Raw genomic sequence first — 15739 nt, 5'->3', positions numbered from 1 at the left:
TACAGTGGAATTTGACCCAATTAGTTATTTCCTTCACATTTAAACTGACCAGTATCATAGTTTGACTCTGTAAAGTTTACCCCAATTACAACAAACACAATAATCACACACTCAAACGTTTTGGCAATTTGCCCTGCGCTTAATTATTGTCGATTATATGTTGCCATGGATTGTAAGTTACAGATCATTTGCTTCAATGGCGTAGTAGGGATAGGGCGCGTGTGAACCCCCCCCCCCTCTCTCCGCCAAATTTACAAAAATCATTTTTTAATTTGAATTATATGCTAGGGCGCCATATTGTGAATCAATTCTAGTTGTGGAAGGCGCATAATGTCAATTATCGAAAATTCCGCCCGAAACCGCATGTAAAACGATACGATTTGTGTGTTTTGAATTTTAATTTTCGAAACCGTTTAGATAACTCAAAATGCGAATAAAATTTATTTTCACCATCGTAGATGCAGTTTTGAATGATACTCGTTCTATATGAATGTTAATGTTGTGTAACTAAAACCTCTCGGTTACGTCTCTTGATTTTAACGTTACAGGCGTTTCCTTATGATGTTCACAACGAACTTGTATATTTTTAAAACGGTAAAATGATACAGTTTATTAATCAAAATTGTGCATCTGTCTATATGAAGTGCGAACAAAATTATGAACAAAACGGCTACCGGCAAAAATATTAAAGACAATTAATCCAAGCTTTTGTTTGCTGTTAAATTGCTAAGCTACAGGGGTACATTTTTTACAGTTGTATATATACTACGGAACTTCGGCAATTTATCACCGTGAATAAGTCAAAGTTCAACTAATCAAACCAAAGGAAGCCTGAAGTACGGTTCGTTCCGGAATCAAATTGCGTCACCCATCTTTCGAAATTAATTAATTAATTAAAAGTAACCCAATTCAACTGGTAGTACAAGAGAACCGATCGTATTGCGTTCCATCTGATGTTCTGAGTGTTCTGTACAGGGTGTCTCATTAATAATGGTCACAGGCTATATCTATGGAACCGTTAATTGCACAGCTTCGGGAAAAAAAATTTGTTAACAAAAGGGGCCAAGAGAAATCGCTGGAAATTATTTTCAAGTTTTTAACTTCGCCGCTAGAGGGCGTATGATTCATGGTTAGGTAGAAAAATGACTTTTTCCCTAAAATATACCCAACAAACATGCATAAAAAATACATGCATAGTAATCTTGTATCAATTTTGCATCATTTTGATGGAGCACAAATTGCTCTAGCTCATAAAAGATGAGGAGTGGGGGAAGGGGAACATCTCTTTAAGGAATTGATTGTAACTTCGGATTAGGTTAACAGATTTTCACAAAATAGGTCTTGTTGGAAGGAGCTCTCTTCGCGGAATCAGATTTTATTAAATAGAGTCCTTTGAGTAAATGTGATGAGTGGTAGAGGGCGCGATGTGACATTAACATAAACTTTGCAGGTTTTTTTTGGTAATTTCAAATGGAATGATATTATTATTATATGATATTATCAAATAAGGTGAAATAGTGAGAATATCAGTGAAAACCGGATTTTGATATCTGTTTTTTAACCATAATTCTGGCGAAAATACGAATACATTCACAAATTTTAATTGCAATATTGATGCTCATTCAAGTTGGCTTTGAAACAAAAGAAAACAGAACAAAAGAAAGTTTATCAGTCCTTTCATTAAACGTATTCGTCCGAATTATCACCACGATGGGTGCCCGGCGCATTTCTTGGTAAGCGAGAGTGTTTGAATTTGAGTTATCCTGGCAAATGGATAGAAAGAGGAAGTATTTTTTCATGACTAGCTAGGTCACTCGACTTAACTTGCTTAGACTTAAATTTGTTTGAAAGGATAAAAGACGCACAGTCTTTCTAACAAGGCCAACTACAAGAAACGATATGATGACGAGAATTAGAAATGTAATTCATAGTCATGGCTGAAGTTAAAGCAACTGTTCTCTCTACACAGCAGAGACTCGTCTTTGTGTCGAAAATAATGGCAGACATTGAACATTTACGTTAATTATAATTATTATTTCTTTTATTATTTACTTAATTCATATTTCTCTGATTTAAAGTTTGAATCATTATTTTGTTGCTCATAATTAAAAAACTTAGATTGAGTGTTAATTTTGACCTGCCATCGCCTCATTCACTTTGACAATAATCGGTTGCTATGCGTTCATTTGTTTCAAATCCAACTTGGATGAATATAAATATTGCAATTAAAATTTGTGAATGTTCGTATTTTCCCCATATCTCTGCTTAGAAAACAGATATCAAAATGCGGTTGTCACTGATATTCTCGCTTTTTCATCTTATTTGATAATATAATATAATAATTATATCGTTACATTTGAAATTTAAAAAAAAAACTTGCAAAGTTTATGTTAATGTCACATCGCGCCCTCTACCACTCACCACGTTTACTAAATAGACTCTCTTCATGTAAAATCTGATTCCACGAAGAGAGCTCTTTCCAACAAGACCTATTATGTGAAAATCTGTTAACCTAATCCGAAGTTATAATCAATTCCTTAAAGAGATGTTCCCCTTCCTCCACTCCACATATTTTATGAGCTAGAGAACTTTGCGCTCCATCAAAATGATGCAAAATTGATACAAGATTATTATGCATATATTTTTTATGCATGTTTGTTGGGTATATTTTAGGAAAAAAGTCATTTGTCTACTTAACCATGAATCGTACGCCCTCTAGCGGCGAAGTTACAAACTTGAAAATAATTTCCAGCGATTTATCTGTTAACAAACTTTTTTCCCCGAAGCTGTGCAATTAACGGTTCCATAGATATGGCCTGTGACCATTATTAATGGGACACCCTGTACATGAATTACGTCAGTATTTTCAATTACAAAACTGGACGTTATTTTCATTAATACATTCAAACGAGTATTTATTCGAGAATGATCAAAACAGAGCATCAGGTTTTTGAGTTTCAGGTTCAAATATACGAGGAGATAAAGAACTAACGTTCCACAAGGTGAGAATATTTAAAAGTTTATTTATTACTGAGCCAGCCGTGGCATTAATTATTTCATTGCAAAAGATTAATTGCCACAGTAGCATTTTTACCAGTGCCGTAGAGAATTAAATACATTTTCTAAAGAGAGGTTTCTAACCCCTGTAAATGCAACTAGTCCGTTACACATACACGAAAGAAAAAAGATTCCCGTTATGTGGGTTTTGTCCGTCTGCCTGTCTGTTCCTCGTCTAGCTCGAGAACCAAAAGAGACAGCGGTGTGATTTATAATATTGAAAAGCTGAATATTCCAAACAGAGGGTGAATTTTCTGCGATTAAAAATCATGATAGGGAGATTTGTGAGGGAATTGGGTTGAATATTTTAGAGGACGGTTTGCTCGCAAATTAATTTTAGGCAACGATTTCAAAATGTATTACAACCAGTCATTAAAACCATACATATAAATTCAATTTTATTACGAACCTCTTTTGCATATACAAAAAATTTATGCCTGGAACCCCATTGATAGCGGCTGACAGACTTACTTATCTTTGTCGCCACTTTATGTGCCGCTAAAGCACCTCCCGTGACGTTTTAATGATTTCAATTTTTACATATATTACGGACAATTTGACAAAAAAAAACAATTTCAAAAACTTTTCATTATACTTAATTTTCCTTTCCTAAAATATACAATTCTAAACAGCAAATTTGGGCGAATACTTTAAAAAAAACTTGACAATACTTTAGTTAATAAATAATCTCAATAAATAAATAAATAAATAATTTTTTCTCGAACTATGCATATGACTATCAGTATTTTTGCCTCATGTTATATATTATTAAAAAATAAAAAGACAGGTACTTATTTATTTACGTATAAAAGACGAACTAACTTAAACTAAACGATATTAAATAATAAAAATTTTCAATTCATACGTTTACTTTAAGAAACAATCAGTATCAGTAACCAACCGTGACCACATCCAAAAATGTACGTTAAATAATTAAATAAATAATAAAACTACTAATTGTATATATACATATCACTGTACAAAAACGCGTTCCGCACCAAACGGGCGATCAGTGAGCCATTCGTTTGTGTAAACCCCGTGGGGGCTATATTCAAACGAGTCTCACCATGATTAGGTACGCTATACTCAAAGGCGTTCGGCTACGGGAGCATAATTTGAGTATAGGTGGCCAATAATAAATAACTTAATTTAAAAGCGTCAACGTTATTTTCCTAGTTTGTTCGATCTGTACGTTCGCATAAACGCGATTAAACTATATCTTTACGAGTAAAAACAGCTTTTTGGCATGGTCTTCTTATCCTTTGGTGACGTTGCCCCAAAGTTAGAGGCAACTTTGTTGTTTATTGAAAACGGTTTCAATTTAAAGCATAAAAATGTCGACATGAGACAAGAACCTATTAAAATACTGAGCAAGATGATTAAGGTAGCTGTAAAGCCAACTGTCGTCATACAAATTAGACCGGGATTAAGAATTTCTTCTTTGGTTGAGAATACCATAGTAGGAGCTGTGGCTGTTCCGTTGTCGTCCAATGAGAAGGTTAGATCACCAGTGGATACAACGCGTATAACTCGATTTACTCCGACTTCCTTTTCGGGGTCGGTGGTAACTGCACGTTTCAATCTGCGTTCGTCTCGTGGTCGCCCGGATTGCAGGTAGGCTTCTAAAGGTAGAGGAATGTGTGGGGCGCCGTATCCCGTATCTGGACTGACGTGGGCCAAATCTGTTATACCATTGTGCAGCAAATGTAGGTTGCTACCATCGGAGCATTGATCGGGACATTGATATCGGCAAATTTGAATTGTGCACTGGAAGTGCACCTCCATTGAATCGGGAAACTTGAACGCTTGGAAGTGGGCGTAGGATAAAACACTCGCGCTCGCACCAAAATTCTTAATTTTCGTGAAGCGGGACATTAGCTTGGGCCTCGTTACGCAACCTTTTTGATCGATAAGCTGAATAGGTGCCCGTTTGCCGTCGTGCGCCATGCAATTTCTTACTAGCATATCAAATTTGGAGTCGTCGTCTTTAATAGCGAGCACCATTGTCATTGTCTGCCCGATTTTTACCAAACCGGACACCTCCGAAGCCCACGGTCCCTTTCCCACTTGAATTTGCATCCAGCATCCGACGTTGTCGCCGGCGAAGTCGGTTCTAACAACGTCCAGCATGTCGACAGGGAATGGCCGGAACGTCACCGATTTTTCGTATTGGTCGTGCCACGTACACCGTAACTTTCTGGCTTGATCCCATACTTCTTGCACTTGCGGATCGTATTGGATCACTATGATATTTTCGAAGTACGTTCCCGATCCCGATTCGGCGCCGTATCCGTACAATCCGTTTTCGGTGTTCCCGGAAGTGCCGCATGCGTGAATGCCGATTTCAAAGTGGGCCGACGTTCGACCGAGCCCGGCCGGTAGATGGACGCAGTGAACGTTACTATAGTGACCCTTGCTGAAAACTATGCCGTAGAAAGGTTTGTCAAAGCCGATGTATACTTTCATGAGGCTTTTCTCGCACTTAACGTCTAGTGAAATAATCTTTGGCATCTCAGGTACAGGTGCCGGCCAGATTTCGCCACCGCTGCCGTATTTTTCCATCGCCTGATGCTTGTTCGGTAAGGGCGGCGGAGGGCCGTTATAAGAATTGTGGTCGAACACCGGCTTGCTGTGCCCGTAAGGTTTGCCTCCCACTTGAGGGGGTGTCAGGCCGATATGACCCGGTCCATTTCTGGAAGGATTTTGCTGATTTCTTGATGGAGAACTGTAGCTTAACTTTTTCGGCGGCCCTTCCTGCTCCGATTCCAAAGCCAACTGGTCCGTTTTCGCATTGTCCTCGTGAACGCCGTGCTCGTCTTCGACATTCGAAACTGCCTCGACTACATCGACTTCTTCTCCAGTACTGAGAGTCGCTAGCTGAAACGAAAAGTCAACTTTAGAAGCGTCGAAACAGGAAATCCTGAATGAGTCGTAACCCAAATTTCGGCAATACTCTCGATCTCAAGAGTGAATTTTTAAGTGTACGCGTGAAGATGTAACGGATTGGCAAGGACGGGTTAGTCGGACGGTACTTATCTACCATTTCACGCACGAACCAGTCCTCGGCTTCGTTTCTTAAAGAGACAACTGTCTCGCGTCCTATAAATTCCACTTTTAAAGGAATACAAATTCGTCTTGTTTTAAAGTCACACAATTAACCTAGAAATACTGAGCAAATTTAGTATTCAATAGAAAATTTGATTGCGATTTGGAATTTAATTAATATGTGGAGCATTAAGGCTCGATAGTGCTTGAGGCAGGCCCGGACTGATAACGGTTTCTTGACCGGCCGCCTTTAGTCATTAGTGACCCACACACATACTTGAATCGAGATGCCGACACAACCACCGTCATATCGCTGATCAATCAAAACCGACACCCCATCATTATTACAATTTCGTGTTCCAGATACCCAAATTGGCTCAATTACGACCTGTTACTTAATCTCGTCGCGCCAAATAAACCGTTTTGGTCAGTTGGCCAACTTGTAGTCACGTCGGAATAGGCTCTCAAACTCGCAATTAAAACTCATTTTCCTCATTTTTATGGCGCTTTCAACAATTGTGGAAATCAAACAAGAGTTTGCTAAACGATTTGCGCTACATTAAATAAACGACAATAAAAAATACTTTTGTAAGGTTTGAACTACTGACACACTGGGATACAACAGAAGGAAACTGGATACATGTTAGAGAGTAGTTATTGCGAAAGACTGTTCCGTTAACGGACATCGATCGTGGCACGAGCTGTTCTTGCGTAAGTCAATCAAATTGAGCAGCATCCTGCCTTTACCCCCATTTCTTTTTCAGGTTAACTCACATCGAATATTCCAAATTGAAAGGATGCAGAGTGAATCCTCAACTTAGTTACAAATGACGGATGACGTATATAACATTAATTATAGAAACCAATTACCTACTAAACAATCAAATACGCGCCTATTAAAGAAATAGACCAAAGAACCGCTGAAACGAATATAACACTTTTTTAATTATTTCTACAGATCAACTAATTAAAGATAATATTTTAAAACTGTCTATTAACTACAATATTAATTATCATCAAATCAGTCTATAGCTAGTTAAAAAACCTGTCATATTTGGGTTATTACTGTCGTGCTACAATATTTTATAGTTACGCGAATGCTTTTTTTTTGTTTTAATACGCTCAAGTATCTACCTAAATGTTGCACAGTTATTATAGTTCCTACAACCTAATAATTTAATGAGAGACCGCCCCGAATGATTACATTAAATTAACCTACAAAGTTCGTACAACATTCACATTTGCGATTAATTACCTAGTACTGAGTAATTTTCAGGGTAACCAGTTGTTTAAATTGGTAAGTATGCGACACTAAGGTGCAATTTTAGCTGCGTGAATAATTGTATATTAAAACGTGAAGAAATAGAAAATTAAGAGTTAATTTTCGTAATTAATCTTGTAGCATTAGGCGATTATCAAGCAATATTATTAATGTAGGTAGGTATAATCATTCAATTTCACCTTAAGTAGTGATTAATGCATAATGTAAAGAAAATTTAACAAGTAAAAGTGTGAACAATCAACGCAAAATGTAATCACCTATTGTTATCCATACGTTTCGTTTTTACACGCTTTATTTTACTACCGTTATGGCTTTTAGTTGGATTTGTATTTTATAATGATGGGCGTACCGAAGCTGGTTTATTTAGGAACGTGCGCTTTTTTATATCTTATAAGATCTCTCTTCGTTTCTTTCTTCTTTCTCTTAGCCCCAGTTGCACCAACAAAATTAAGCCTTGCTTAAACTTAAATCGAACTTAAAATCTATGGCAATGATTATTAAGACAATCGTTGCTATGGTATTTAAGTTATGCTTAACTTTAAGGGATACTTAATTTTGACGGTGCAATTGGCCCTTAGTCTCATTTAATCAGAGCAACCAATATATGATTTTGGTAAATCTTTGTTTATTCCAAAATTATATTCATGTTCTCATTGGGTCACCGTGCCACGATTTATATTGCTATAGAGACTATTCACTACCACTCTCACGAATAAACAACAAAGTGAGGGACGTACAGAAAAAAAAAGGATCACTGAAGTTAGCAAACCAAGGCAAAATAATTGATTTTTGACGGTAGAATTTTGTTATCCCAATGATTTTGGCTTCAAAAATACCTTGCTATAAGTGCATCTCAGCAAATAAAGGATTGAACAACTGGAAACTCATTGAGAAGCTACAAAATGAATTTGATGAAAAGTGATAATAAAAGTTTGAAAAGCTCTCTTACAAACGTGGATCGATTTTTCTTTTGAGAATTTTGAATTGTTGTTTACCTATGACTAATTTTAAATGAAGCAAAGGTGAGCTGTTTGAAGCATTTCAGGACCATAACCAGGATAAGGTTGTAGGGGTATGGAGTTTAAGAGAAAAAGTCCACGAAGACAACTACAATTTTTCATTTCTAAAATTTCTTCATTAAGCTTTTGGATTGTACTGCTTCTGTATCAAAATATCCTCGAAGATGTTACACTTTTAAGTAACGATTGGTCTATTGTGACAGCTGTAATTTTTGTGGTACTTTAAACAGGTTTATATTGTTGATATTGTTTAAAGGGTGGATAAAGCCACTCTTTAAATGCACATAAAAGTATATTTCCTCTTCAAAAGAAGGTTTTTCTTTAATAAAAAGGCATTTTTACATAACGATTCGTCAAGTGTGAGGGCTGTAATGTTTATGGTGCTTAATAGTTATATTACAAGAGCGGAAAACGACTCCTAGCGTGCTGAGCGTTAATGCCATGGCAATATGGCATACATTATTTTTGAAAAGTCTTTATAGCTGAACGTTCCGAGGAAAAACATACCACCCGGGGGTCTGGGGGTAGAAATTTCTCCCAGTAATACCTTCCAGTATATAATATCTTACGAAGGTTGTAGGGTAACGAAGATTCATTCTGTTTTTTCCTGGAGGGTGTATGTATGATCACACATAACCTCACATTGCAACCACATCAAAGTCAACCGCCCCATCAACATCCACATCATTTCACATAAATCTTAATGTTACCACCATTCATCCACATATAATTATATTTTAACTTCTTTGACGCTACGGCCTGAAGATGACACTAATAAAGTCGAAATCGATCGCCTAAAGAGAAACTTTTATTTAATAATAGGTAGTTCTAAATATATAGAATTCACCCTCGATTAATGACTTATTATCACATGGAGACGTACTTTCTAGTCCATAACGTTTGATTGAGAAGTCCGATCGAAAAAGTACGAATTGTTTTGGATTCTACGCAACAAAATTAATAAGAAAATGTGTTTTCTCAAGAAATTTTGGTGCAGTCGAATCCATAATTTCAAACAGTTCCAAGATTGGGCTACTAGTTCAAAAGTTACAGCCCTTTGAATTTTTTTTCGAAATTGTTTTCTAGTCTATAACTTTTGATTGAGAAGTCTGATCGAAAAAGTACCAATTGATTTGGATTCTACGCACCACAATTAATAAGAAAAAGTGTTTTTTCGAGAAATTTTGGTGCAGTCGATTTTTGGTAAAAAAGGAAGGTTATACACTGCCTTTTTTTGAGCCTCGAAGAAAAAATTGTCTCCGATCGACCCGGAAAAAAATTTTCTTATAGAATGTTGCCTTTAGAATCCATAATTTCAAACAGTTCCAAGATTGGGCTACTAGTTCAAAAGTTACAGCCCTTTGAATTTTCTTTCGAAATCGGTTTCTAGTCCATAACTTTTGATTGAGAAGTTCGATCGAAAAAGTACGAATTGTTTTGGATTCTACGCACCACAATTAATAAGAAAAAGTGTTTTTCCGAGAAATTTTGGTGCAGTCGATTTTTGGTAAAAAAGGAAGCTACTACAGTACTACTACACCTACTGCAGTTGTAAATTACGTAAAAAACATAAACAATTGGTAATTTTACACGTAATATCACGCACTTTAAAAAAAACGTGTAATTTAACATCACTAGACGTACATCAATCACAGAGAAGTGATACATCTCACTTTTGCACATTTAACAACTTATTGAGAGTGGCGGCGGTCAGTGGGTACCATAAGTTGCTATTTGTATTGTTACGTTTCGATTGAATAAGAATCTTTGCGTTTACTGAATAAATGAATTATTAGTAATAAGTGTGTGTAATGAGTAATAAACACAAACAAAAAAGCGCGTGAAGAGCTGCTCTGTTCAGAATTTGGCACCCGGTTTTTACATAACTATTTGTCTATTGTTAAGGGCTGTCATTTTGAACGCAATTTTGTGTGTAGTGTGCTGAGCTGGGTAGATTTCCAAAGGGGGAAGACCACATCCTAAGTGGTGCCATCCCTTGCTTAGGGACCAGAAGCGTTTGCGTTGTCTTATGGCGCAGCGACTAATAGTGTTACAGATACTTACCCCATGGAAAAGTAGGCCAGCCAGAAGATAGGCGTGCAACCGCATTTCCTTTGCAAAATCGCCAGTGGAAACGTTTCTGAAATAACGATAACTGTTTTAAGATTTAAAAGTAACAAAGGAAATGCAATTGCATATTATAGTAACGCTTTTATAATTCTAAAATTAATAATAATGGCACAGTCATAGATAAAAATAATGATCTTTGCATATAGTTAAAATGGAGGTAATACATTACAAAAACCAAAATTATAAATTGATGAAAAATCCGAGGATCATTACTTTAATTACTGACTGTACAATTAAAGGTTTTCAGGTTTCAGGTTTGCGATCTATGTGTAAGTCAACCCTCGATCGATACATAAATGCTACTAAACATTAATGAAGGGAAAAGGTTAAAGTTTGTTTTAGATTGCCAAATACTACAAGTAGGGAGTGAGAAATGGTAAAAGCATAATAGTTACTGTTTATAAATCCAAATAAATCTTGTTTACTGCTTTTAAAAATCAACATTTAATACAAAATATCCCGTATTTTAGTTTCGATACAGAATACGCCATTATTACGTGTAGAAATGTGAGGTTGTAAGCCCTCAGCATTTGATTACTTTTAAAAAAATTTTATTGGTTCTAGTAATACGGATGTTGGCGGCACAAAAATCTCCCTGATCGATATGAGTTGGTTAATGTGAACTAATATAAACATACACTTTCGAACAGTGTTGTCTAAAATGCTATTTGCGAAGTGGAGGGTGAAGGACCCGTCTCTTCAATACCCCACCGCGGAAAACACCAGTGATCTCCTGTCATTATCATAAGCGCTATCCTTGGGACAGAATTCGGGCGTGCCAGAAATGATCCGCTTAAACAGCCTATCTTTATTACGCCGAAGACAAAATTCTACTCGTCAGTTTTACAAACCCGAACCACCACCCAACATTATGGCAATGAGCTATTTTCCAGTGTACTTAAGGGTTAAGTTAATAAAGGAATAGACATAGTCTGATTGTTTTTGTGTATTTGAAAAACGCGAAATAGATATTTAACTTGTAAAGAAAGCGTTCGGAAGCATACCCGTTTATAGGGAAAAGATGGAAAAATGTGCGGTTAGAAGCTTTTGTAAATTATGTTCAGTGCGAATCCAGTATAGGAAAAATTCACTACAAGGTAATATTGCTTAATTGAATTAGAGGTATACTGAATATTTGCAAGAAGCTATAATCCTATATAAATTTGCGTGTGGTTTGATATGAATAAAAGCAACAGATGAGGTCTTTGGTCACGAATGCACTTAATAAATTAAAGTTAGGAATCACGGATTTGTGTATGTCCTTTATTATTAATGAAAATTTAACCGCGCGAAACTATCGTTCTGCTGCAATTATTTGTAATTGGAAACATAAGTTTTATAATTAAGCAAGCTGCTAGTAGGTAAATTATATTAAGTTAGCTGAAAGGATTCGTTAATTCCTCCCCTTATAAGTGACTCAAATTTTAATTTTATCATGTGCGCCAAAGAAAGTGACACTGGTTTTAGGTGATGGGTTTAATTGGTTACTACGAATGACAGTAAGCTCAAATGGTGCCTTAAATGTTGGTTCTGTGACCTAGGCTGAACTACGCGTATTATTCTGTCAGTGGAACCAATAGAAACTCCAACTTGGTTCTGTGAACCACTGTCTATTTCAACCCTAGATACCAGTCCGCGTTTTGTAGTTAATAGGTCACGAGTACTGTCATTTTTGCGTTTTCTTAGTACACCAAAATTAAAAGAGGCATAGTCAACAAAAAAGATTCCCGTCTTCACACTTAGTACAAATAAAGACTATTGACATAAAAGTCGTTAGTCATTCTACGTGAGCGCGAGGCTGCCAAGTCTGGAACCTTGGTCACATGAGACTGTGTACCTTTACTCATACCAAATTTTGCACAATTTGTTAAACTAGCTAGGGCAAAATAATACTATTTTTGCAGTTAGCAACACAACTTCCCCACTTATTAAGATCTTGATCACTTTAAATAAGTTCTCCTCAGTGAATGATATCGACTTTTTTCACGATCCCCTAAATGCAATAATAAATCAAATTAGATCTTAAGGCGCCTCTGAAGTAAATTTGTTGTGCTAAACGGAGTGTGTAAAGTTGCCTAACCTCTTCAAAAGAGCATGTTACAAGTAGAAAGAGGCGCCTCTGAAGTAAATTTGTTGTGCTAAACGGAGTGTGTAAAGTTGCCTAACCTCTTCAAAAGAGCATGTTACAAGTAGAAAGAGATGATTGAATTTGTCCCATTCTATTTGATGTCTCTTTATTTATAACCTTTCAATGGATTTAATTATAAATGCAAGGAGCCTAATAACACTTGCCTAATGAGCTTTTCTATTGATATTAATAAATTCATCTTGTTTATTTATTGCATGGTAATTAAAATACTATTAGTTTACGTATTTTCCTGTTTAGTGTTTATTCAAAGGATTTTGAGTTTTTCAAGTATGGATATTTTTCTCTAAAGCAATATTTTGCATATGGTGCACTATTATTACCGGCGATTGTAAATTAGGCCGATGGTTAGGTACCTCATTATTATAAAGTATATGAAAATTTGGTCGGTGTCCAATTTAGATTGAGACACCACAAACCGAAGCAATCTAGTTACGTTTGTTGATATACAGGAGGAAAGCGAAAGTTTTAGGTTTTGTGATGTTATCATATCTTGCTACCCATGCAAAATAGAAGAAAGGTAATAATAACTGTCAGTTTTAGATATTTTTACGTAGAATCTAGTGGACTAGTAAAAAAAAGTTTTGGACCACTCTGAGATTTGATCCGAAGTTGGTAAACACCGTATGTTTCATAAAATCAGTTGTTTGCTTTCTTTGTCCTAATTACACTGATGTATCACAACCTATATAAATTTTTCAATTTTACCCATGAAAATGATTAAAAACGTAAGTTTTTATTGTTTGAAATACAAATAGCAGATTAAATAGAGATTATGGTTTTTTTATTATATCCATGGTAACTAAGGCAAACTATACCAGTCAATAATGCTGATACATAATTGTAATCAGGATAAAGAATGAAAAAAAAATTATGTTATAGATATAGGGCGTTCCATTTAAAAGATACCTATTTTGGGTCAAATCTCAGAAACGGTGGTCCAAAAATTTGATTAAGCCACAGGATTCTACGCAAAAAGATCTAAAATTTATATTACATGGGTAGTAACATATGATCACATGTCAAAAAATCAAACTTTTCGTTTCCACGCTGTTATCTCAGAGATAAACGTATTTAAAAAATAGGACACAGTAAATATGGTCGATAGATAATTATGATTGCGTAATGGGGTATCCGTTACTATTGAATGTCGGCCGCAGGAACGCGAGAGTAAACATACTGTCCCGCATAACGTATTAGGTTTTTATTTTGCAATGTCAGAATAATAACATTCTAACTTACTATTCACATAATTTAATTGTACCTAATATCCAAAAATGCAAAATAAAATTTAGTATAGTAATTAGTATTACAGTAGTCCCGTGAGAATTTCGAACACTTTTTCACGCGCTCGTACCCCATTCCCAGAAAAATTCCGTTTTTCCCGTTTGGTTGAGAATTTGGGAAGCATTTTAATATATGTGAAACCTTAGGAAGCATACGTTCAACCATTTTCCAAAGTTTCATCGCAATCGGATGAACAGTTTAGGCAGGCATAAGAAACATACAAACATTTATAAGGAAGAAGAGTTTTCAACCTTACATAATGACCCTAATTAAATTGGAACCAGGTGACACATGGTGTTTGAAAAAAACCCATAGCTATTACTATCAAGTACAAGGGCAACTGCACATAACAAATAGAAATATTTGTTACTTCATAGTATACACCAGAGGACATGTGGAACAAATCGAAAGGTAATAAATAATTCGCATTTTTTCTGTGAAAAGATATGTTAATTTGTTTTTGTAGAGATGACGTTTTTTGGACTACCAAAATGGCGGAGAAGTTGTCTGACTTTTATTACAACTCGCTAATCCCGGAATTGGTAGATCCACGAAGAAGTAGAGAACAAGACCTGAGAACAATTTACATGAGTTGAGGGGGAGGTGCAACACTATGCATTAATTATTTAATAAAGTATTTTTTCTTATTGTAAATATTTGTATATTTTATATAAAAGTACAACATTTCTTTGTCTATTTTTTAAAATCATCTTTTCCTGATACTTATGAGTCCCTTCACTGTTGTTGTGAGACGTATCCCTAATGTTTTATATTCAATAAAGATTTATCGCAATAAATTCGTTGCTGGGTATTTACTATGATCATTATTGACCAAATTACCTATTTGTTATTTACGTGCTTAAATGAATTTAATTTTCATAGAAAGTCTAAAAAGTGTTAAAGCGGAACCGCTATTGATAAAAGGAACTGCGAAAGTGATTAAATCACCCAAATCTTTTTTCAAAGTTGGACCTTTTCTATAAAAGATGAAAAAATAGCTATCCGTACGAATAGTGGACTTTGTTAGCAGATTATACTGCGTTCCATTCGGTCAAAATTACGTTTCGGTCATTTTGCCGTACATATGTGCCGTGCGAACGAGGGGTCAGTAGGATTAAAAAACAGCGGAAAAAATAAAAAGTTATAGATACCCGCACTGAAAGTATAAGCCACGAGAAACTCGACAAGATGGTAAAAAGGTGTATATTTAAAGGAATTTCCCCTTTATTTGTGTCATAATGCATATTTAATCATCTAATTACCATATAATTAGCGAGGTACAAAAGCAACAGTCAATTTCGCCGGAAGGTATGAGGTGCAATCTAAGATGCCTAACTTCGATTTAAATCACTGAAAAATTCGTGACGTCACACAAATCTTTTTACCAATTTGGCGCTTTTCTATAAAAGATGAAAAAAATTGCTATCCGTAGGATTAAAGTGCTTTATTAGCAGATTATAAATCGCCAAAAACCATGTTCATCGCGAAAATAGAACTCCAGTTATCCTTTAAATTCGTTTTATCAACGACTCTAATTATTTCAAAAAATATGATAAATATCGAAAATAAAAATCCGTAGGATTAATCTGTACTATATTTCCTACAATATCCAACATCGACCTAATTTCCAAAGCAACTGTAAAACCGTATACTTTATAAACTATTTTGTCCTTTTATAGGTCATTTCAGATTCAGTTCATAGGCGCCTTAAGTCATATAACCTGAGGCGGCAGACGATCGATTTTAGCATACTCGGATAGGCCAAAGTGGAAC

General features: G+C 35.6%; 1 protein-coding gene across 2 annotated transcripts in view; it reads right to left on the bottom strand.

The window, feature by feature from the left end:
- Positions 1–3442: 3442 nt before the first annotated feature.
- LOC116167388 overlaps positions 3443–15739 on the bottom strand; it is a 23356-nt gene continuing 11059 nt past the window's right edge. For both annotated transcript variants that reach the window (XM_031482741.1, XM_031482742.1), the window contains exons 2-3: positions 10468–10543; positions 3443–5934 (exon numbers count right to left, since the gene is read on the bottom strand). In XM_031482741.1, coding sequence (XP_031338601.1) covers positions 4279–5934; positions 10468–10512 — 1701 coding nt within the window. In that variant the 5' untranslated portion in view covers positions 10513–10543 and the 3' untranslated portion in view covers positions 3443–4278. The remainder of the gene's footprint in view (positions 5935–10467; positions 10544–15739) is intronic.

This window comes from Photinus pyralis, unplaced genomic scaffold (genome assembly GCF_008802855.1).
Source record: "Photinus pyralis isolate 1611_PpyrPB1 unplaced genomic scaffold, Ppyr1.3 Ppyr1.4_LG3b, whole genome shotgun sequence".
NCBI lineage: Eukaryota > Metazoa > Arthropoda > Insecta > Coleoptera > Lampyridae > Photinus > Photinus pyralis.
Note: the sequence above shows the minus strand (reverse complement) of the source record. Positions and strands in the feature narration are given on the sequence as shown.